At 39.3% G+C, this 25,099-nt stretch overlaps 1 protein-coding gene and 2 long non-coding RNA genes across 8 annotated transcripts in view; 2 read left to right on the top strand and 1 right to left on the bottom strand.

Moving 5' to 3' along the window:
- The first annotated feature begins 992 nt into the window (after positions 1-992).
- Positions 993-1,821, top strand: LOC144699584 (uncharacterized). The gene is made up of 2 exons (XR_013580568.1): positions 993-1,161; positions 1,754-1,821. It is a non-coding gene; the product is annotated as an uncharacterized LOC144699584 (long non-coding RNA).
- A 2,119-nt stretch (positions 1,822-3,940) lies between these two features.
- Positions 3,941-5,842, top strand: LOC144699583 (uncharacterized). Its single transcript, XR_013580567.1, has 2 exons — positions 3,941-4,991; positions 5,537-5,842. It is a non-coding gene; the product is annotated as an uncharacterized LOC144699583 (long non-coding RNA).
- A 2,575-nt stretch (positions 5,843-8,417) lies between these two features.
- tex2 (testis expressed 2) overlaps positions 8,418-25,099 on the bottom strand; it is a 107,847-nt gene continuing 91,165 nt past the window's right edge. For 4 of the 6 annotated variants that reach the window (XM_078529040.1, XM_078529038.1, XM_078529037.1 and 1 more), the window contains 5 exons: positions 19,926-19,988; positions 17,966-18,091; positions 17,048-17,257; positions 12,592-12,712; positions 8,418-10,905 (listed from right to left, as the gene is read on the bottom strand). In XM_078529040.1, the coding sequence (XP_078385166.1) occupies positions 10,783-10,905; positions 12,592-12,712; positions 17,048-17,257; positions 17,966-18,091; positions 19,926-19,988 (643 nt within the window). In that variant the 3' untranslated portion in view covers positions 8,418-10,782. The remainder of the gene's footprint in view (positions 10,906-12,591; positions 12,713-17,047; positions 17,258-17,965; positions 18,092-19,925; positions 19,989-25,099) is intronic. The other 2 variants (XM_078529041.1, XM_078529042.1) reach the window with 2 other exon arrangements.

The raw sequence follows: 25,099 nt of genomic DNA, 5'->3' as shown, positions 1-25,099 counted from the left end.
GTTTCATGAATGCTAGTAATGAGACTATCTTGTTATTCCAGATGTATTGATTAATTGGATTTAAATTCCCCCAGCTGCCATGGTGGAATTTGAACTAAAGTCTTCAAAGCATTGGTTTGGACCAGTAGATTACTTGTCCATCAGCATTGGTACTGCCCACTTTAAAAGGTGCTATATGAATGCAAGTAGTGATTATGGGTTTTATGTATATTATGCTATTCAGCAGCCTTTCTGGAAAGTTCTACTCCATTGGACTGTTTGATACCAGTGATTCAAGAGTCACCAAAATTGAACTGTAGCTAATATATTTTTTTTTTGTAAAAATATACTTTATTCATAAAATATCTTCAATCACATTCCAAACCATTTCAAAAACACCATTACAAGGGTACAATCCAGGTTAAACTTTTACAAAATGTATCACCAGGTGCATCAGTACAAACAATATTACAATCATTTACAGCCTTTCATTTTGAGCTGTACAGCCCGAGGGGCTCTAAACAGTTCCCAGTCTCTCGGTGCGCTGTGGCAGAAAGGTCTTAGACAGCGACCCTTCCCCATTGCGCCTTTGCGGCAGCTGCCCCAAGCTTTAGTGCGTCCCTCAGCACGTAGTCCTGGACTTTGGATTGTGCCAGTCCGCAACAATCGGTCGGGGACAACTGTAGCTAATATATTAATAGCAACAATTTAAAACGCTCCTATATTCCGTCCTTTGCTCACTAGGCTGAGAGATTTTAAATGCAGGGTGGGCACCTGAACCCATATTGCAACAAACACTACATACCTCCCACCTCATCTATTTTTGATGCGTGAAATTAAATTATTTTATGTAAGTTAATTTCACAAAGCCCAGTTTTCATCCTGAACTTTGGCTGGAACAAAGAAGAAACGCTTCCAGTGAAGATTGGACATGAGTCTTTCTCAGGCTATTTCAGTCTGCGCGCTATTAATCTCCCAGCCCTGCCCCATCATGCATTGCACTTGGAAGGATGAGTAGAACCGGATCCATTGCCTGGTACAGGAAGTGCGTCATGGTGAAAGTGCTCTATTGATCTCAACGGCGGAGGCCAGGTGGTTGGAGATGGCAGTTGGTGGAGTCGGTTAGCGTAATCTGCCTGCATCGGTTCACTGATGCATTGTTTTACGCAATGGTGTCATTCGGTATGTAGTAAAAACAATTATCCTTCGGGAAAATACTTTATATCGTTATTTAAACGCTTGAAGCTTATGATATTAACGGATCTATTTTCGGCCTACAGGGTAGGAGCTCCAGGCCAAAGCCTCCAGATTCCTGGCGCTCGGTTTGACCGAGGGGGAGAAAACGGAAAATGCTGGGAAAAAACTCGGCAGGTCTAAACAGCAGCATCCCCGGAGAGAGAGAGGGGTGTGCGGGGGTGCTGCTTTGCCGGAGGTGACCATGTCTCCCGCCCAGACGCCACGTGGAGCCAGTGCCCCAGGGTGAGTGTTTGCGGGTGAGTGAATGAGGAGTCGGTAACAGGTTATTATAAAGTGTAAAACAGTCCGTGCTTTTGTTGAGGGATTTATATCGGGCGCTTGATTTCCCCAATTTGTTCCCGTTCATTTTGAGATTGTGTTTGACTGGATATGATGATTCTTTATACGTGTTAGACTTCTGATACCGATGAAGACGACTTGAAACTGACTCCAGTCGGTAACATTTACTCCAGTGCTCGTTTCACTTTTCAAGCGATTTTCTCCCCGCCTACTCAATTTTTTTTATTTTTCCTTCCAGATCGTGAAGTTAAAAATCTGCAGAACTAACCGGCGGGAAACGGCAGGAAGTGAAATCTCTATGAAAGGTGAATTAACATATATTCAGTTGCGTGTAAATGAAGGGATGGGACAAATGTGGAAATTGAATGTTTCCCAGTGGTTGTTTGGCGGGGTGGGGTGGTTCGAAGATGCATTGAGCAGAAGGATTTTTTTTTTAAAAGGAGATTTGAGACTATGGTAGAGACCATATCAATCTCTAATAGTGATTGAAAAAGGGGAAAACACTGGAACTACTTGTGGTAGGGAGGGCTAAAACCTAACATGGACTGGGACAAATGGCCCGTTTCCATACCGTAATTATATACCTAGTGGTAATCTAATAAAAGCTTGAAATTGACGCCTGTAGTAAGCATACTTTTAAAGTAATCAGGCTTATTTGATTAGTGTGCTGTGTAGACTAATACAGCTAATTTGCACATAGTTCATTACAATTAATTATCTAGAATGCTCTGCTCTTTGCATCCTAAACTGCTAAACGTATTAAGTCCTGGATTGGAGACTGCTCCCCTAAATTAATCATAACACTTACTTTGTACTACCTTTCTTACTCCTGTTAATCAAGGATTCAAAAAAGACAAGACTGGAATTGCAGCTGCAATGACCCTTCGATGACAGTGTACTTGGTGCTGAAATCCAAATACTATCTTCCAGAAACACAACATCTCAAATACAAATATCAATTTCCAAATAAAATCTGGCACTTAAATTTTAATGTAAATTGTTTTTCTAGCCCTTTGTCCATATCTTTTTAAAAACTAACTTAGTATTTAATAAATAATGGATCTGAGATTTATAACAAGTGAGGTACAATTGCCAATCATCTTATCTCAGCTGTATGTTAATTTAGAAATAAAACTGACCTGTTACTATGTCTTCTACAATTTTTGTCTCCTGTGAATAATGGTGACTTTTAAAAATAGATTGACTCCCTTCAGAACTAACATTCCCTCAACTGCCACAAACTCATTTGCTAATAAAGCCAATGGGTGTTTGTGAAATTGGTTCCTCCTTTCAATGTTGAAAAATCAGACACAGGTTTGATTAATATCTACCACGAGATCAGTGAACATTTGCAAGCCTGATCAATTTACTTGAGGAATTCTGATTACGTTGAACACTGCTTTACTAGGAACATCTACATGCATAGGTGTAAGACTGAGAATAGGGATCTCAGCCCTGAACTGTTAAATTTAGTACAGAAATGAATAACTATGCATTAGCCTTGACCATTGGTTCTATTTCCTTTTCTAGGTTTTTTCTTTTAGCAAGCTTTAGATTTGCGTTTAACACTTGTTCATTATTCATACTCCTGTTTAATATCAACCCTTCCTTCAATCCCCATTCACTAATCCATATGATTGGTAGCCCATCCACCACCTTAAACATTCACATCTTCCACTGGGCAGCAGTCTGTACCATCTACAAAATGCACTGCACCTTCCAAACCCAATACCTCAAGGACAGTAGATGCATAGGAACATTGCCACCTGCAATTTCCCTTCCAAGTCACACCATCCTGACTTAGGAACAGCAGTGGGTGTACCTACACACACCATATGGGCTGCAGTGATTCAAGGGTGATAAGGGACGGGCACTAACTGTTGACCCAGCTGCAACACCCACATCCTGTTAAAATTTAAAGAGGGCTGTGAAATTGATCTCTCTTGAAAGGTTTTGATAGGATGGCTACAGAGAATGTTTCCTCTTGGGAAGAGCACAACTCAAGGCCATCGATATGAAAGAGTCAAGAAATCCAATAGGGAATTCAAAAAAACTTTACCCAAGAGTAGTGAGAATGTGAAAAGGATAGATGGATTCAAGGGGAAAACTAGACTAGCATAGAGAGAATGGAATAGATGGTCATGGTAGGTTTTAGCTGAAAGATGATGGGAAGAGGCTTAAGTGGAACATATGCACAAGCATAGCCTGGTTGGGCCAAAAGGCCTGTTTGTGCTACTGATTTAAATTAATGATATAGACTTGGGTACAAGGCAAGAGTTTTGAAATTTTCAGTTGAGAAAACTTGCAAGTACAGTAAACTTAAGATAATCCTTGACATAGACAGAACAGGTTGGTGGAATGTGCAGACATAGCAAATCAAATTCAATGCAAAAAGGTATGAGATGGTACACTTTGGTAGGCAGGATGAATGACTTACATTTATGTAACACTAATAGAATGGAACCTCCCCAGAAGCATTATGAAACGAAGTATGACACTAAGCCACAAGGGGATATTAGGTCAGATGACCAATAGCTTTGCCATGAACAGTTCACAGTTGAGAAAATTTATTAAATGGCTGAGTCAGTAATTAGGTGGTGCAGATTTAAGATTCTTGGCAAAAGAACCAACACTGGCAGGAGAGATTTTTATGCAATGAGTGAATAAGATTTGGAATGCACCAGCTGAATTGGTGGTGGATACAGATGCAATAGTAGCCTTCAAAGAGAAATGGTTAAATACTTAGGGAAAAATCTTCTAAGGTAATGGAAATGTGTGGGCTGAACGGTAACAATATAGACAAGTGTGAAGTGCTGCCCATTAGTTAAAAATAGGTGATCATGTACATTGGTGACTGCCATTTCAAGCAACCTTCTATGAATGCCTGAAATACCATAGCTAATGTTGATGCTGAAAGATCCAGGAGTTTTAGTAAATTCTAAACCACTGCAGAATAGACCATGTTCAACATGATCCACTACTGCAAAATAATGAATGGAATTTCAAATTATGTAGCCACAATAGTCAGGTGAGAGTCAGAAAAAAATGATGCTCAAATTATATAGGGCTACATCTTTGGCGTACAATGTGAAATTCTGGTCACCGAAATATGGAGTCGGTAACGGGTTATTTTAAAATGTAATTTTGTAAAACAGTCTCTGCTTTTGTGGGTGTGGTGGTGGGGGGGGTGGGGGGTGTTTATAATCGTGCGCTTGATTTCCCCAATTTGTTCCCGTTCATTTTGAGATTGTGTTTGACTGGATATGATGATTCTTTATACGTGTTAGACTTCTGATGCCGATGAAGACGACTTGAAACTGACTCCAGTCGGTAACATTTACTCCAGTGCTCGTTTCACTTTTCAAGCGATCTTCTCCCCGCCTACTCAATTTTTTATTTTTCCTTCTAGATCGTGAAGTTAAAAATCTGCAGAACTAACCGGTGGGAAATGGCAGAAAGTGAAATCTCTATGAAAGGTGAATTAACATGTTCAGTTGTGTGTAAATGAAGGGATGGGACAAATGTGGAAATTGAATGTTTCCCAGTGGTTGTTTGGCGGGGTGGGGTGGTTCGAAGATGCATTGAGCAGAAGGATTTTTTTTTAAAAGGAGATTTGAGACTGGTAGAGACCATATCAATCTCTAATAGTGATTGAAAAGGGGAAAACACTGGAACTACTTGTGGTAGGGAGGGCTAAAACCTAACATGGACTGGGACAAATGGCCCGTTTCCATACCGTAATTATATACCTAGTGGTAATCTAATAAAAGCTTGAAATTGACGCCTGTAGTAAGCATACTTTTAAAGTAATCAGGCTCACTTGATTAGTGTGCTGTGTAGACCAATACAGCTAATTTGCACATAGTTCATTATACAATTAATTATCCAGAATGCTCTGCTCTTTGCATCCTAAACTGCTAAACATATTAAGTCCTAGATTGGATAAGTGTTAATTGCTCACCCAAGTTAATCATAACACTCACTTTGTACTACCTTTCTTACTCCTGTTGATTTAATCAAGGATTCAAAAAAGACAAGACTGGAATTGCAGCTGCAATGACTCTTCGATGACAGTGTACTTGGTGCTGAAATCCAAATACTACCTTCCAGAAACACAGCATCTCAAATACAACTATCAATTTCTATATAAAATCTGGCACTTAAATTTTAATGTAAACTGTTTTTCTAGCCCTTTGTCCATATCTTTTAAAAACTAACTTAGTATTTAATAAATACTGGATGTGTGATTTATAACAAGTGAGGTACAATTGCCAATCATGTTATCTCAGCTGTATGTTAATTTAGAAATAAAACTGACCTGTTACTATGTCTTCTACAATTTTTGTCTCCTGTGAATAATGGTGACTTTTTAAAATAGATTGACTCCCTTCAGAACTAACATTCCCTCAACTGCCACAAACTCATTTCCTAATAAAGCCAGTGGGTGTTTGTGAAATTGGTTCCTTTCAATTTTGAAGAATCAGACACAGGTTTGATTATTTACCACGAGATCAGTGAACATTTGCAAGCCTGATCAATTTACTTGAGGAATTCTGATTACGTTGAACACTGCTTTACTAGGAACATCTACATGCATAGGTGTAAGATTGAGAATAGGGATCTCAGCCCTGAACTGTTAAATTTAGTACAGAAATGCATAACTATGCATTAACCTTGACCATTGGTTCTATTTCCTTCTCTAGATTTTTTCTTTTAGCAAGCTATAGATTTGTGTTTAGCACTTTTTCATTATTCTTACTCCTGTTTAATATCAACCCTTCAAACCCCATTCACTAATCCATATGATTGGTAGCCCATCCACCACCTTAAACATTCACATCTTCCACTGGGCAGCAGTCTGTACCATCTACAAGATGCACTGCACCTTCCAAACCCAATACCTCAAGGACAGTAGATGCATAGGAACATTGCCACCTGCAAGTTTCCTTCGAAGTCACACCATCCTGACTTAGGAACAGCAGTGGGTGTACCTACACACACCATATGGGCTGCAGTGGTTCAAGGGTGATAAGGGATGGGCACTAAATGTTGGCCCAGCTGCAACACGCACATCCTGTTAAAATTTAACGAGGGCCGTGAAGTTGATTTATCTTGAAAGGTTTTGATAGGATGGCTACAGAGAATGTTTCCTCTTGGGAAGAGCACAACTCAAGGCCATCAATATGAAATAGCCAAGAAATCCAATAGGGATTTCAAAAAAACTTTACCCAAGAGTAGTGAGAATGTGAAAAGGATAGATGGATTCAAGGGGAAAACTAGACTAGCATAGAGAGAATGGAATAGATGGTCATGGTAGGTTTTAGCTGAAAGATGATGGGAAGAGGCTTAAGTGGAACATATGCACAAGCATAGCCTGGTTGGGCCAAATGGTCTGTTTGTGCTACTGATTTAAATTAATGATATAGACTTGGGTATAAGGCAGAGTTTTGAAATTTTCAGTTGTCAAAACTTGCAAGTACAGTAAACTTGAGATAATCCTTGACAGACAGAATAGGTTGGTGGAATGTGCAGACATAGCAAATCAAATTCAACGCAAAAAGGTATGAGATGGTACACTTTGGTAGGCAGGATGAATGACTTACATTTATGTAACACTAATAGAATGGAACCTCCCCAGAAGCATTATGAAACGAAGTATGATACTAAGCCACAAAGGGATATTAGGTCAGATGACCAAAAGCTTTGCCATGAACAGTTCACAGTTGAGAAAATTTATTAAATGGCTGAGTCAGTAATTAGGTGGTGCAGATTTAAGATTATTGGCAATAGAACCAACACTGGCAGGAGGAGAGATTTTTATGCAATGAGTGAATAAGATTTGGAATGCACCAGCTGATTTGGTGGTGGATACAGATGCAATAGTAGCCTTCAAAGAGAAATGGTTAAATACTTAGGGAAAAATCTTCTAAGGTAATGGAAATGTGTGGGCTGAATGGTAACGATATAGACAAGTGTGAAGTGCTGCCTATTATTTCAAATTATGTAGCCACAATAGTCAGGTGTGAGTCAGAAAAAAATGATGCTCAAATTATATAGGGCTACATCTTCAGCGTACAATGTGAAATTCTGGTCACCGAAATACAGGGGAGACATTCACAGGCCAGAAATAACAGCTGGCCACTAACGTCAGATGAGAAGCATAACTTTTTTAGCTTTGTAAGGTGGTGACTGAGCAGTGATCTGATTGAGGTGTATAAGATGGTAAGGATAAGGTACATCTGGAAAATTATTTCAAACTAAATTGCATGGGATAGTTTCAAATTTGTAAAAGGTAAATTTAATATCATTAGGAAGATTGTCACATAGAAGGGATTTCTGGATAGAGTAATGTAAGTGAAAACTCTAGAATTATTTAACAATTGAAAGAAAGCTACAGGGTCATTGTGAAGTAAGATAACCAAACGGCCTTTCCTCATCTATAATTATTTTGTGAGCATCTTGTCATTTTGTTTCAAATTATTCTAGCAATTGTATAAATGTACTTTAATAGTGTATGCCTCTACTTCAAAACAACTTTGTTTGATTTTTCTCTTTTTGATCTGATCTGTTTACCCCTCCTACCTCCCGAAATAACTGGCCAAGGCTCAATCCTCAGACTCAATGGTTGAACTATCAAGGGAGCAGCCGATATCCACGAAACAAGGCCATAGCGTGAGTGAAGCTACCATCATCAGGAAATGAGAATATTGGGATCAAAAACAGATGGGGAGTTCAGCACTGGGAATAGTTAAAACTACCCCATTCTGCAGATTAAGGTAGTAGACATAGCCAGACTGTCAATAATTCCAAGTTGTAATGGCCACTTCTTTTGGCCCATGTGTAATTGGAATACTAATTAACTTGGTATAGTTGTTACAAAAATAACAAACCACACAGGTTGCTAGACTGAAGAATTTATTAAATAAAACATAGCAAGCCAGTCCTTCACAATGTTAATTTGATTATGTGAAGTACAATATGACAATTTATAAGAATCTTTATTTAATTCTGATTATGTATAGTGCATTTTAGTCCATGGACTCAATTCATTATTGCACACTTAATTCAGGTCATACAAAGGGCCTGACTACAACAAGACATGCGAAGATTTCTTTTCGGCAGGCAAATATTGCCCATGAAAAGTAAGTAGAGGAAAGCAAGAACGTGGGTTAAGACTGGAATGCTGTCAAATTGTGTTGTGGCCATCGCATCCCTTGTATTAGATTGAAACAAAATACAATATTGTACCTACAGGCCTAAATTAAAACAAATGTATAAAATTAAAAATACAACTTTATACACATCTTAAAATATATTACTTAGCTTTAATTAAACATTCTGCAAATGGTCAGCAACTTTCTCATAGAAACTTCATCTTGAAATACGATTTAAATCCTTCACACTGTAGTCTTCAATTATCTATTTGCAATTCATGTAGTGAATGGCAATTTACACACAAGTTGAATGTCTGCTGTAGGGAAACTTATGGCTCAAGAAATTATAATAACCATGAGCATAGTGGCACTGAAGCACAAGTAACATTGAAACATTACATACAAAATAAAAGCTCAGGATGCCACAATGAGAAAACCTGGTTTTAAAAAAACTGGCATTTTGAGTTGGCCTACATGACAGATTTCCTTCTGCAACATTTTTATACCTTTGCCTTCATTCATTTAGAAAAATGTTACCAGAATTCTTCAGCATAGTTTTAGTAGTTATTTCCAATTTTAAAAAATGTAAAGCTTTTAATAAGAACCCATAAAAGTTTTGACAAAAGGAGTTTGAAAGGAGTGCCTTCTCCACTACAGAAGCAAGAGCCTTACATCATTTGCTCATATTTTGCAAACTACACCACTTTTAAAAGTAGATCCATCGGTTATATTTGTGATTGGCCAATTACTGAACTTCAGTGAAGAACACATTTTCCAAGCCCTAACAATACTATAAAAGAGGTTGTGGGTTTTAAAAAAAACTAATTTCACAAAAAATGGAACAAGTGGTCTGATATTACTTAACCTGCTCTTGTATTTGAAAATTCTGACTCAATTTACATTTGAGGGACTTGTCTCTGTTGAGATGTTTCTAACATGCATTAGAATGATTGTGAGGGAGAAAAAAAACCCTACCAGAACTAAGTGCCTTGCTCTTAAATATATCCATCCACAATTATGTAGAGCACTCTGAACTATATCATCTAAGGATTAAGTTTGTGATATCACTGCCAGGTTATAGAAATGTAATCTGCAGTAGATTACAGCACTGCTCTATACATTATAACATTTTTAAGGAATTGTAGCACTTTTTATAAATCATGAATGTAAAACTTGAAAAATATACTTTTATATTATATATCACAGTGGTTGTCACATAATCCTATAATTTCCTCTTGCACAGACATCATGCAAAAGTGGATTATTTTAGGAGTTGGTTGCTTATAATTTGATCATGTGAATTAATAGGGAGGTGTCAAAGAATTGAACAAAATATTTTGTGTAGCTAAATTGTTCCTGAATTGGGCAAAAGGGATGTGTCAGTTTATAATATGCATCTAATGAGCAGTAAAAATGTAAGTTGTACAAAGCAACTTACTACACAATCTATAAATTACAGTCCAGATAAAGGGGACAATATTGATCTTGCTCTCAGATGCAAACTTACCAGACTTGTGTGCAGACTGTCAGCAGAACCCATTAGTCAATAAAAGACAATGCAGTTGCAAATACACTTCTAATGATAAATCACCACAAAGCAATGAGCTGCAAGTATCCAACAGCAACTTATATAAAATTAGCAATTATAGACCAGCTTTGTCATTTTAGTGATGCGTTATACTGTACTTTATAAATACTCAGAACCAACAAGGCAATCATGCATCAATTCTGCAGCTGCATCAAGGTTGTCTCAGGCAACCATACAATTACATGTATCTGGAAATCTTCTCTCAGACTTATGAGAACCTGATTAAACTGAAGCATTTCTCGGCAAACAAGTCATTTACAATTTCAATTATATATAGTCTCTTTATATATGTCTGGGCTTTTATTTTCTTGGAATGGCCTAGGTGACAAATGGTTATAACAATATTAGCTGTTAACAATATACAGAAAGAGAGACATACACTCAGCAAACTGCACATACTGAGTACAACAAATTGCAAGTATTCCTGGAAAGGGTAGTGGCACGAATGGTCCAAAAGACAGATGGTACAGCTGAAAGCACATGAACAGCAACGTCATAATACTGTAAACATAAAACTTTCGTACATCACAGTCGTTCAGCAACTTCTGGTGTCTCCTTTGAAGGCCACACTGTGGATGAACGTAGATCCATGGCGGAATGCATTATCGGAACATACACATCATCCATATTTGGCATAACAAAAATTTTCTGCAAAATTCAATAAGAAATTAAGCTTTGGTTGTTCGATTTATTTGAAAAGTACAAGGTAGCCAGTTTTCGAATTCTATTAAAGCTCCAATGTCCATCTCAGTGCTATGTATATTATTTGAAAGTATCCAATGTCACCTCAATGAGAACCGTTTGCAGTCTGCATTAAGTTATTACAAACAAAATGGTCATGAATTGAACTGTTATTGTTAGAAGTCGAACATTTACAACTTGTCAAGAATGTAAGAAACCATAGTTTAATAAAACTTTCCAGCTATTCTTCCACAACTCGTACTGGGTGAATACCATCAAATTATGTAAAAAAATAACCAGTAAAGAACAGGTGAAGCTCAACCATTAGATTTAGTGCAGCACTCCAAAATAAAACCTATACTTCTGGATGGAAATCTGCAGCATCTCATCTAAATTACAAAATATTCCAGTGTAAGTATACATGTCATGTTTCAACATTAACTAAAGAAAATGTTCTGTGATGTAAATGGGCATAGCTAACAATACTTTCCATGTAAAAGTACTTCCTTGTGTAGTTAGGAAGAAGGTACCACCAATCACTATCAATTGAGGAGAAATTTGGCTTTTCTCTTCTACTTTTTGATTGGTAAACTACAGGGAAACTTCTAAGTTGCAGTTGAAAATCAGAATATAGTCAGCCTGATGGTAAAAGCAATAGGTCTACGGTGAAACTAGAGAGCTCTGTTGTCATAGCTACGTGGTTTGGGTTGGACCTATGTCTACTTTAATAAATAATTCATTGAATTTGTTTGCCTATTACAGCTTTTTAAAAGAACACAAAACAGCTCGGATTTTATTTCCATGAGGAAGGGAAGAAATTGGGGAACAGTTTAATGAAAACAAAAATGGCAAAGCTTATGAAAACTTTTTACAAGTCTTTTTACGACATTAATTTTCTCCCAGCCCTTTATGCAGGGTTCCCTCTAGTGCCTTGCTTAAGAGCCCATTATTAATGTGTGAGCCTTAAGCGTCATATTTTAAAAATAAGAGTTATTTACTAGAAGTTAAGGTGATCGGACTGGAGAAAAAAAATCTTTTATTTAAATTTCTTGGATTAACACCACACTTTAGGAAGGATGTGAGGATCCTTAAGAGGGTGCAAAGGAGATTTACCAGAAAGGTCAGTGACGAGTGAATTCAGCTGCAAGGTTAGGTTGGAAAAACTGGGGTTGTTGCCCTTGGAAACAAAGGACATTGGAGAGGAGATTTAATTCAGGTGTACAAGATTATGACAGGCTTAGGTAGGGCAGACAAAGAAAATCTGTTCCCATTAGCTGATTGTACAGGGAGTAGGGGACACAGATTTAAGGTTTTGGGCAAGAGATTCAGGAGGTGAGGGGAAGAAATTTTTTATGCAACGAGTGGTAATGACCTGGAAGTTGCTGCCTACAAGGGTGGTGGAAGCAGAGACGATGAATGATTTCAAAAGGAAACTGGATGGGCACTTGAAGGAAATAAACTTGTAGGGCAATGGGGATAGAGCAGGGAAGTGGGGTCGACTTTATTGCTCTACAAAGCTTGGCATGGACTCGATAGGCTGAATGGCCTCGTCCTGTGCCATTATGACTAACGGGAGAATACAGAAGAGAGGAGGAACAGTAAGAAGCATGGAATCACAGTGAAGTTTTCAGGAATGCTAAATAAATTTCTTACCTGGAACTCTTGTTCAAGTTTCTTTTCTATCCAGTCAGTTACATGTGCAATAGTGACTTCACGCTCACCCAATTTGGGACGAGCTTTTAACTCCAAGTGTGGCGGCGTTCGGAAACCATACCTTTGAACATGAATTACAAATCTCATCAGTCAACTTCAGCAACTTTAAAGCAAAATAATAAACCAGCTAATGCATTGATCAGCATTTGCAGAAATCCACAGAGAAGCAATAGGACACAATAACTATTAGCATAAAGAAGATGCACTTCAGCTAATATACTGATAAGGCTCAAGTTAAACAGGCACTTCGTTTGCAAGCTTATCTCATAATTGATATAAAAAAAAGTTCAAACTTCGAGCATTACCAGGTACAATCCCTCTTGGTGCTGGCAACTGCATCCCTGCCAATGCTGTCTTCCTCCCCATGGTGCCGGTATCTGCACTCCTCCTCCCCCCACCTGGCGTCGGTATCCGCACTCCTCCTCCCCCCACCTGGCATCGGTATCCACACTCCTCCTCCCCCCACTTGGTGCTGGCACGCGCAATCCTCCCCACAGTGCCGGCATCTTCAACCCTCCTCCCACGATATCTGCACTATTTTTTATTCATTTACAGGATGTGGGCGTCGCTGGCTAGGCTAGCATTTATTGCTCATCCCCAATTGCCCTTGAGAAGGTGGTGAGGAGCTGCCTTCTTGAACCACTGCGGTCCATGTGGTGAAGGTACACGCACAGTGCTGTTAGGGAGGGAGTTCCAGGATTTTGACCCAGCGACAGTGAAGGAACGGGCGATACATTTCCAAGTCAGGATGGTGAGTGGCTTTGAGGGGAACTTCCCAGTGGCGATGTTCCCATCTATCTGCTGCCCTTGTCCTTTTAGATGGTAGTGGGTTTGTAAGGTGCTGCCGAAGGACCCTTGGTGAGTTTCTGCAGTGCATCTTCTAGATGGCACACTGCTGCCATTGTTCCTCAGTGGTGGAGGGAGTTTGTGCAAGGGGTGCCAAACAAGCAAGCTGCTTTATCCTGGATGGTGTCAAGTTTCTTCAGTGTTGTTGGAGCTCATCCAGGCAAGTGGAGAGTATTCCATCACACTGACCTGTGTCTTGTAGATGGGAGACAAGCTCTGGGGAGTCAGGTGGAGAGTTACTCACTGCGGAATTCCAGCCTCTGGCCTGCTCTTGCAGCCACAGTATTTACATGGCTAGTCCAGTTCAGCTTCTGGTCAATGGTAACCCCCAGGGTGTTGGTAGTGGGGGATTCAGTAATGGTAATGCCATTGAATGTCAAGGGGCGATGGTTAGATTCTATCTTGTTGGAGATGGTCATTGTCTGGCGCAAATGTTATTTGCCACTTGTCAGTCCAAGCCCAGATATTGTCCAGGTCTTGCTGCATTTGGACATACAAACAAGGAGCTGGAGTAGACCATTCAGCCCCTCGAGCCTGCTACGCCATTTAATATGATCATGGCTAATCTGATAGTAACCTCAAATTTGTATCCCACATATCCCTGATAACCTATCACCCCCTTGCTTACCAAGAATCTATCCACCTCTGCCTTAAAAATATTCAGACTCTGCTTCCACCACCTTTTCAGGAAGAGAGTTCCAAAGACTCACGAGCCTCAAAAAAATGTGCCTTATCTCTGCTTTAAATGGGCGACCCCTTATTTTTAAACAGTGACCCTAGTTCTAGATTTTTCCACAAGAGGAAACATCCTTTCCACATTCACCCTGTCAAGACCCCTAGGATCTTATATGTTTCAATCAAGTCACCTCTTATTCTTCTAAACTCCAACAGATACAAGCCTAGTCTGTCCAACCATTCCTCATAAGATAACCCACCCATTACAGGTGTTAGTCTGGTAAACCTTTGAATGGCTTCCCACGCATTTACATCCTTCCTTAAAAAAGATGACCAATATTGTACACACAACTCCAGATGTGGTCTCACTTGTGCCCTGTACAACTGGAGCATAACCTCCCTACTTTTATATTCAATTCCCCTCGCAATAAATGACAACATTCTATTAGCTTTCCTAATTACTTGCTTCATTTGCATAATAGCCTTTTGTGATTCACTAGAACACCCAGATCTCTCTGCACCTCAGAGCTCTGCAATCTCTCACCATTTAGATAATTTGCTTCTCTTTCATCCCTCCTGCCAAAATGGACAATTTCACATTTTCCCACATTATACTCCATTTGCCAGATCTTTGCCTACTCACTTAACCTATCTATATCTGTTTGTAGCCTCCTTATGTCCCCTTCACAACTTACTTTCCTACTTATTTTTGTGTCATCAGCAAATTTGGCAACCATCCCTTCAATCCATTCATTCAAGTCATCTATATACACATGGACTGCTTCAGTATCTGAAGAGTCATGAATGGTGAACATTGTGCATTCATCAGCGAACATCCCTACCTCTGACTTTATGAAAAGACAGCCATTGAAGAAGCAGATGAAGATGGTTGGGCCAAGGACGCTACCCTGAGGAACTCCTGCAGTGATGCCCTGGAACTGAGATGATTCCAACAACCACAACCATCTTTCTTTGTTCTAGGTATGACTCCAAGTAGCAAAGAGTTTCCTCCCCGATTCCCATTGACTCCAGTTTTGCTATGGTTCCTTGATGCCACATTCGGTCAAATGCTGCTTTGATGTTCAAGAGCAGTTACTCTCACATCACCTCTGAAGTTCAGCTCTTTTGTCCATGTTTGAACCAAGGCTGTAATGAGGTCAGAAGCTGAGTGACCCTGGTGGAACCTAAATTACACTTCAGTGAGCAAGTTATTGCTAAGCAAGTGCCATTTGATAGCACTGTTGATAACCCCCTCCATCACTTTACTGATAAAGAGTAGACTGATGGGGTGATAATTTGCTGGGTTGGATTTGTCCTGCTTCTTGTTTACAGGACGTACCTGGGCAATTTTCCACATTGCCGGATAGATGCCTGTGTTGTAGCCATACTAGGACAGCTTGGCTAGGGGCAACTTCTGAAGCACAAGTCTTCAGTACTGCTGGAATATTGTCAGGGCTTGTGGCCTTTGCAGTATCCAATGCTTTCAGCCGTTTCTTAATATTACGTGGAGTGAATCGAATTGGCCAAAGACTGGCATCTGTGATGCTGGGGACCTGTGGAGCAGGCCAAGATGGATCATCCATTTAGCACTTCTGGCTGAAGATTGTTGCGAATGCTTCAGCCTTACATTTTGCATTGATGTGCTGGGCTCCTCCATCATTGAGGATGGGGATATTTGTGGAGCCTCCTCCTCCAGTGAGTTGTTAATTGTCCACCGCCATTCACAACTAGGTGTGGCAGACTTCAGAGCTTAGATCTGATCCGTTGGTTGTAGAATCGCTTAGCTCTGTCTCTCTCTTGCTACTTATGCTGTTTGGCACACAAGTAGTCCTGTGTTGTAGCTTCACCAGGCTGACACCTCATTTTTAGGTATGCCTGGTGCTGCTCCTGGCATGCCCTCCTGCAATCTTCATTCAACCCGGATTGATCCCCTGGCTTGGTGGTAATGGTAAGAGTGGGGGATATGCCAGGCCATGCAGTTACAGATTGTGGTCGAGTACAATTCTGCTGCTGATGGCCCACAGCGCCTCATGGTTGCTCAGTCTGGAGTTGCTAGATCTGTTCGAAATCTATCCCATTTAGCACACCGGTAGTGTCCCATAAACACTCTCCCTGCCATGATATCAACATATGTTGTCTTCCTCCACCACCAGTATTTGAAATATAAATAAATTAATAGAGGTGTGGGCCATTCAGTTCCTTGAGCCTGCTCTGCCATTCAACAAGTTCATGGCTGATTTTCTACGTCATCTCCACTTTTCTGCCCTATCCTTCAATTCCCTTGATCTAAATTTCAGTGTTCAATATGCTCAACGTACCATTTTGCTTTCCCAATTGCTTTCTGTACTTGATGTCAAGGCCTTTGTGATTCCAGACCTGCTCTAACTGCCCTCTGAGATGGCCCAGCAAGCCACTCCACTGGATCAAAAACTGCTACAATGGTTCAAGGTGGTGGCCCACCCCCATCTTCTCAAGGGTAATTCAGGATGAGCAATATATGCTGGACTTGCCAGTGACATCCATATCCCATGACTGATTAATTAAAAGCTGCACTGCATTTCCCTCCCTTTAAGTAGCAGCATTCCAGTTAGGAATAGGAATAATACAAACTCCAGCTTGTATATAAAATTGTGTTAAACAACATAGGATTCTGGCAAAGTCACAAATGAATGAAATCCCACATTCTATGGCAGGCAGTGGATAAAGCCAGCCTATGTTTTCCTACATTCTTAGTGATCCCATCACTTCAAAAATGCATAAAATATGTCATTCTTTTGAGTTAATGCAGTACTGGATGACTGGCTATAAAACTACCTTTTAAGTTTTGCAAAAAGAGTGCAATTTCATTGAAATTTGTAACTGAGTCTGCCCTTACCATATTCTGTCAGTAGGTGGTGGTGGAATATTCACAGCTAATGTTCCTTTGCACTCCTGAACCTCTACTGTTAACAGCAATGGTGTATTCGAGACCTCTTCAATCTTCTTCTTAATAAATTCAGTTTCTGTGGCTTTCTGGAAATACTTTGACTTTGTAATTTTATCCACAAGTCTCATTATCTTGCTTGGTCGATGACCTCCCACATATCTGCACATGTGGAAAATAGTTTAATATTTCTTATCACTGAATATTTAAAAGGAGGAAAAGAATCAACTTTTGTCTTGGTAGTGCACTAACTAGCAGTTACCCGAACAGCACTGCTTACAGAGTTACAAAGTGGGCTGCCACCTTTTAATCTCAACTGGAAGCAGTGCATGGGGCAAGGAGAGGGGAAAGTAAATGTAATTAAGCAAACAAGATGTGCTAAATTATTGTAATGCTATCTAATATCCCAGAGTGCCAAAATTCTTTCACTTATAATTTATTGTAAAAGAAAGTCAGTAATTCTTTCAGGGCAACTGAATAAATAAAAAAAATACGGTGAGTAAACTTCCTCCCCAAGAGATATAGAACACTTCTAGTATCTGGTTAAATATCATTGAAAGTTTCAATAAATTTTAGGATTAAATTTCAGTCTCAATTGACCTACCATTGTAACCATTATTAAAAGGCATGCTGCACAACCAGCCATAATTCCCTTCCTCCCTTGGTTTAGGATTGTGGTGTGAATGTAATAATTGCAAAATGGGTATTCGATTGTTTTAAAATTAGAATCAATTTGGAACCTAAATAATTAGAATAAAGAAGCTTATTCTATGTTAGTGATAAAAAAAATTTAGATCAATTGAATGCACATTTAAATTACTTTACAATGTACAATAAAATACTTCAAAATATTTTAGTTAATATTGATACCCTTCTGCTGCTGCTGCTAGTGCCTTGTCTCCTCCCAGTACATCTTGCGTATCTTCTTCATCTGAAGATCCAGCACTTGAGGATTCCTCATCACTATCAGCAAGACAATAGGCTTTTGGTCTACTCCTATATGAGGAGCATTGGAGGAGAAAGAAAATCAGGTTCAAACAATCATCCTATATATTTGTATAAAGTTTAAGCCAATTAGGATCATGCAGAGGAAAGCTAAAAAGGTAATATGAAAACTAGGTCAACAATTTAAGATTTTTTGCCCCCCAAAAGTTTAATTTTATTTAGTTCACAAAGGGTTTCCCAAAACATACCAACTGCTACACTGATGGAAATTTACATTTTCTGAAACCACCCAATCTATCCTTTTAAAAACAAGCAAATATACAGTTTCCCATAAAGAAATCACTATGCTTTCTCAATCTAAAAGGAATAATTTTAAAGATATTCTACTGAGATGTATAGTTTCATTTTTTCTTCCCTAACATTTTTCCATTGTCATAATTCTTCTGAAGCTGTGACTAATATGGGGTAAGATTTTATGAGCAGCAGCCCTTCAGTACTTCACCAAAATAGCATTAAAGAAGAAACATCAACAGTAAATATCCAGAGGCATCACAGCCAACCCTGAAGATACTTCCTCAGTCTCTACACATTCCTTTCCAGCAGGAATTACTGGATAGCAGTCAGTATCAGGGCCCATTTCCCCCACTACTGCTTTCTGGATGCTGCTGCTTCTCTTTAATATGCAAGCTGTCAGCTAACTTATCCTTGACAAGGAACTAAATCCAGGCATTCCTGGTCGAGTTGATCAGTACACCGTATGGTACATCTACAAATAGAGCTCCTGGGAACAGAAATACACTTTCCTTAATTTCTTTACAAAGTTACTTGGTAACTACATGATGGATTCCCCGTGTGCAGATGTGACTGTGTCCTCTAGAATTTTTATATTTCCATGGAATGAATGTATGGATACAAGTGGTCAATTTAGAAAAATCCTGGTTTGCCATAAAAAATATTAAACACAAGCTTTTGCCATTTGTATTGAAAATTGCATGGAATTGAGAATAATAGATACCTAGGAGTAGATCCATGACACCAGCTAAATGGAGAGATTCAAATGGCTTCAAACCAATAGAGCAAAGTTTGTTTAAATTTCTATCCTAATGATATTACAGCATTTTAATCACTTCCAGGTATCAATGAGTTGGGAATCTATTCTGTGAAGTCCACAATGAGCATTAAGTTCGTTTTTACAGTCCATATTTACCGACAGTGACTTGTATTATTCTTGTGCAATAGCTATGCTTTATCATTAATGATCAATATAATTTCTAAGTTTATCAAGCATTAATCAGTTGCTGTTTACTAGATATGGTCAGTGGTGAAAATTATTACAAACTTTCACTATTGATTTGGTAATTTCCACACATACTTTCAATGTTGCTCCATAGAGAAGGAGCATTTTAAGTGATGCAAGAAAGGTAAGACCCATCCCTGCCCCATCCTTCCTCTACAACAGATGACGTAAAATTGGTAGATGTGACCCTAGGGCTAGAAATGTCATTCAAGACTGGGTCATGATCTCCTAGTTGAGAGTCCAACAGTCTTATCATTGTAGTAATTAAGGTGCCTCAACATTTTTAAATAAATAGCTCCAATATTTATAAAACCATTTCTATGCCCAACCCCGTTTAATTTCTTATTTCAACTAAGTTTCAGATCCACTTTTCTTATAACATAGGTAGAGTTTCTCTCTAAATTAGCTCACTACATTGTGTAGCAGATGTGAGCATTTTCAATGGAGAAAAAAAAGGTAAACTTAGAGAAAATTTCAGAGGATGCATCATAAACTATCTGATTGGAAATCCAACTAATGGGAAAATACAGCATTTAGAAAGAATTCAGTAGGGAACTGGGTGGCAGAGTGGTTAGACTATCCTTTTACCTCTGAGACCCGGCATCAAATTGAGACCAGACTGTTGGGATGAAAGACTCCTCTGTCTGCTGGCTGTAATGAAATGAGTTTAGTCAGTCTCAGCCTATTTCTTAATGGGTGCAGGTCCATATCCCAAAACTGCCAACAATTTAACACCAACTGGCAATCTCACGCAGACGAAGTATACAGGAAAGCTGATGTGGAAAATGGCAATGTCGCACTTTTGCAATGTGGGATACTCCCTGAATTTAGCACTAAGAAATTGCTGGGACCATGCACAGGGATATGTAGCATCTAGCTGTAAATTTGAATGCTTGGAGTTTCTATTGGGTGCATAGACAGTAAAACTTCTTTATTTTCAAGGTAATATAAAGTTTCTAATTATGAGCAGCACGAACATTTTTAAATATAGTGTTAATTTCAACTTATTTGGAGAAAGGAGACAGTACGAGGGGAAACCAGAAAGAGTAAACTGTTACCCATTCAGCTTTTGCAAATACATGTTAATAAGTTTCTAAAAGTGTGAATGTTGCAATCTGCAATCTTTAAGTCTGCTATAGCCATGAGAGGCAGAAGTATTTACAGCTGATGGCATTTATGGTAATGTATATTTTCATAAATGCATCGATACAAAAATAAATAATGTAATAAACATTTAATGAGTAGTCAAATTAACATGTTTAAAATCAGCAGTTTGACTGGATGGTTGCCGAGGACTTGCTTTATTACTGGTTGTAAAATGTTTTATATCTATGCTTTCCTAAGTTAACTTTGAAGGCAGTTCAGTTATGTCTACAGTGCTGGACTTTCAACTAGGATGCATTCATTTTGAATTCGCAGTCTCAATTAGAGTTTGAGTTTCTCTTGTATACTGCAGAAATGGTATAAATAGCAAAAAAACTCCCCCATTTGTGAACAGAATAGTTTCCTCATCCCAGCAAGTGAGTCGTGGCTATTTTTACAAGATGACTCTTCAAACCCTTCATGTTGAGGCACCAGCCTAATGTTTGGCAGTACAGTACAATACTGATTTTCCAAATTATCTTATCACAAAGATGACATATGGTATAATGCATGTTTTGGAGGTTTGATTCAAACTATGTGAACTTGGGTCACCAATACACTTACAAGTACGCACAACAGTTCAAAGGGAGAACATCCTTAGATGATTTGCCTATCGATCCCAGGAGGCTGTGTTGCTTAGCTGCTGATCTGGATAATAGCTTAGCTGCAACTTGTTTATTGTACTAAAACCACTATAGTCCCTCAGGAAATCATGTTAGCATACACGCCAAGAAGAAAACTGCATGCTCACCAAAATGCAAGAATGTAAAGGGGAATCGTCATGATGGAGAGAAGAACCAGGAGAGCAATGTCTCAAATATTAATTACTGTCACATGCAAATAACATATCTCAATGCAAGTAACATAAATGCATATTTAGGAATCAAGACTGTCTTGTCATAAACATTTCTATGACGATGCCCCTTTAGTAACACCCCACATTATGGACAGATAATTCCATGCACAAGCAGTATCGAATAACAATGTTTACTTTCTGAATGGAATATTGACAGAACTACATTCCCACAGCTTACAAATGCTATATGGATTGTATATTACAATTACCACTCACCAGAATCACACAAATCCACAGATGATTCCGATCAAACACATTATAAATGGAGAAATGAAGGAAAAATGTATAAACAGAAGTTAGTGAAAACAGATCTTCTTTCAACTGAAAAATGCACACAATTGTGCAAAGGGTTGGTATTTTAGTTTTAAGTAGAAGTTTAAAATAAATTCACCTTGTGCCACGTATGCACGATAACACATTGTTGCACTCATTTGTAGCTAATCTGAATGGTTTCAAATAGGAATGATACCAGTATACAATCCCCTCATGCCCTTGTATGTGTGTATATGTTGAGAGAGATTGTGGCATAGTAGTAACCGAAAGACACAGGGTAATGCTCTGGGAACATGGGTTCAAATCCCACCACAGCAGTTGGTGGAATTTAACTTCAATTAATAAATCTGGAAATAAAAGCTAGTCTCAGTAATGGTGGTCATGAAACCATTGTCGAATATCAAAAACCCATTTAGTTCACTAATGTCCTTAAGGCAAGGTAACCTGTTATCCTTACTTGGTCTGGCTTATATGTGAATCCAGACCCACAGCAATGCGGTTGACTCTTAACTGCCCTCTGAAATGGCCTAGCAAGCCTCTCAGTTCAAAGGCAATTAGGAATGGGCAACAAATGGTGGCCTTGCCAGCGGCACCCACATCCCACTGAAGAATCAAGAAAAAAAATGTGTGCATATAGCTTGTTAAATTAAATACATTAAAAATGAAACTTTGGAAGGTATTTCCAGCTGAACAAATAATCAAAACAGACAAGTTAGACATGGTGGAATACATGTGAAAATTACAACAGACTTCACATTTCAACAAAGGTGAACCAAATTTTTGGGAGATGGGCTGGGAGAGAAATTGACGTGTCAGGTTAATGCAACGTCACTCACAGCCCAGAATGACAAAATAAAAGTCATCCTTCTGCTTCTTGGCTGTATAGGTGCTGTCTGAAATAAGTTGGACAGTGGCAGGCATAGCCACCCTTCTCTGCCTCACTGAACTTGTTCTCACATTGAAGAACTACTTTAACTCATTTCCTCCAAGTAAAAGGTGAGGCTATGGGTATCCACATGGGTGCTAGCTATGCCTAAACTTTTTATGGGACATGACGACCATTCCTTGCTCCAGTCCTACTCAGGGCCTTCTCCCTCACCTCTTTTCTCGGTACATTTATGACTGTAGCAATGCTGTTTCCTGCTCTTGGCCTGAACTGGAAACTTTCATCAACTTTGCTTGCAATTTTCACCCTTCTCTCACCCACAATGTCCATCTTGGACTCTTCCCTTCGCTTCCTCAACTTCTCTATCTTCATTTCTGGGGATACACTATTAATGAAAATTTAATATAAGCCAATGACTCCTACAGTAACCTTAACTCCACTTGGTCAAACACTGCTTCCTCTAAGGACTCCATTCCATTCTCCCAGTTTCTCCGTTGCATCGTTTCTGATGAGACAACCTTCCTTAGGAACATAGGTCTTGGGAGCAGACGCAAGCCATTTGGCCCTTCAAGCTTGTTCCACCATTTGACACGATCATGGCTGACATGATTGTGGTCTCAAATCCACTTTCCCCTCTGCCCCCCATAACCCCCGATTCCCTTGTCAATCAAAAATCTATCTACTTAGCCCTGAATAAATTTAATGACCCAGCCTCCACTGCTTTCTGGGGAAGAGAATTCCACAGGCTAACGACCCTCTGAGAAAAAATTTCTCCTCACCTCAGTCTTAAAAGGGAGACCTCCTATTCTTAAACTGTGTTCCCTAGTTCTAGTTTCCCCCACAAGATGAAACATCCGCCCAGTATCCACCCTATCAAGTCTACTCAGAACTTCATTTGTTTCAATAAGATCACCTCATTCTTCTAAATTCCAATGGGTATAAGCCCAGCCTCTTCAAACTTTCTTCATAAGATAAGCTCTTCACCCCAGGAATGAGTCAAGTGAACCTTCTCTAAACTGCTTCTAATTCAATTATCTCCTTTTTAGGATCACAGGGACATAGGAACAGAAGGAGGCCATTCGGTTCCTCGAGCCTGCTCTGCCATTTAACTAGATTATGGCTGATCTTCTGCCTCAACGCCATCTTTCCACGCTATTCCCATATCACTTAATGTCATTGGTATCTTGAAATTCATCAACCTCTGCTTTGAACATAATGCTGAACCTCCATAGCCTTCTGGGGTAGAGAATTCCAAAGATTCACCACCCTCTGACTGGAGAAATTCCTCCTCATCTTGTTCCTAAATGGCCTACCTCTTATTTTGAGACTGTGTTCCCTGGTTCTAGACCTCCCAACCAGGGGGAACATCCTTCCTGCAGCTACCCTGTCGAGTCTTGTAAGAATTTTGTAGGCTTCAATGAGATTTTCATTCTTATAAACCCTAGAGAATACAGGCCCAGTCGTCTCAATCTTTCCTCATAGAACAATTCCACCATCCCAGGGATTAGTCTGGTGAACCTTGGTGCACTCCCTCTATGGCCAGTACATCCATCCTAGGGCAAGGAGACCAAAACTGCACACAATATTCCAGCTGTGGTTGGACCAATGGTTTATACAACTGCAATAAAACTTCCTTACTCCTGTACTCAAATCCACTTGCAATAAAGGCCAACATACCACTTGCCTTCCTAACTGCTTGTTGCACCTGCATGTTAGCTTTCAGTGACTTATAAATAAGAACACCGAGGTTCCTCTGGACATCATAACTTCCCAATCTCTCCCCATTTAAAAAATATTCTGCATTTCTGTTTTTCCTACTAAAATGGATAACTTCACATTTTTCCAAATTATACTCCATCTGCCATGTTCCTGCCCACTCATTTAGCTTGTCTAAATCTCCTTGAAGTCTCTTTGCATCTTCCTCACAACTCACATTGCCACCAAGTTTTGTGCCATCAGCAAATTTGGAAATATTACATTAGGTCCCCACATCCAAATTATTGATTGTGAATAACTGGGGCCTAAGCACTGATCCTTGCAGTATCCCACTAGTCTCAGCCTGCCAACCCGAGAATGATTTGTTTATCCCTACTCTGTTTTCTGTTCATTAACCAATCCTCAATACATGCTGGTATATTATCCCCAATCCCATGAGCTTCAGTTTTGTTTCCTAACCTCCTGTGTAAGTCCTGGTAAGCCTTTTGAAAACCCAAATACAAAACATCCACTGGTTCTTCCTTTTCTATTCTGCCGAAAACATCCTCAAAAACTCCAAATTTGTCAAACATGATTTCCCTTTCATAAATCCATGTTGATTCTGCCCAATCTCACCATTATTTTCTAAGTGCCCAGTTATCACATCCTTCAGAATAGATTCTAGCATTTTCCCTACCACTGATGTTAGGCTAACAGGTCTGTAGACTCCTTTGTTCTCTCTCCCTCCTTTCTTAAATAATAGGGTTACATTTGCTACCTTTCAATCTGTAAGCACTGTTCCAGAATCTACAGAATTTTGAATGATCACCAATGCATCCACTATCTCTACAGCCATCTCTCTCAACACTTTGGGATGTAGATCATCAGGTCCAGGGGATTTATCAAATT

This window comes from Cetorhinus maximus, chromosome 24, assembly GCF_964194155.1.
Source record: "Cetorhinus maximus chromosome 24, sCetMax3.hap1.1, whole genome shotgun sequence".
Classification (NCBI taxonomy): domain Eukaryota; kingdom Metazoa; phylum Chordata; class Chondrichthyes; order Lamniformes; family Cetorhinidae; genus Cetorhinus; species Cetorhinus maximus.
Note: the sequence above shows the minus strand (reverse complement) of the source record. Positions and strands in the feature narration are given on the sequence as shown.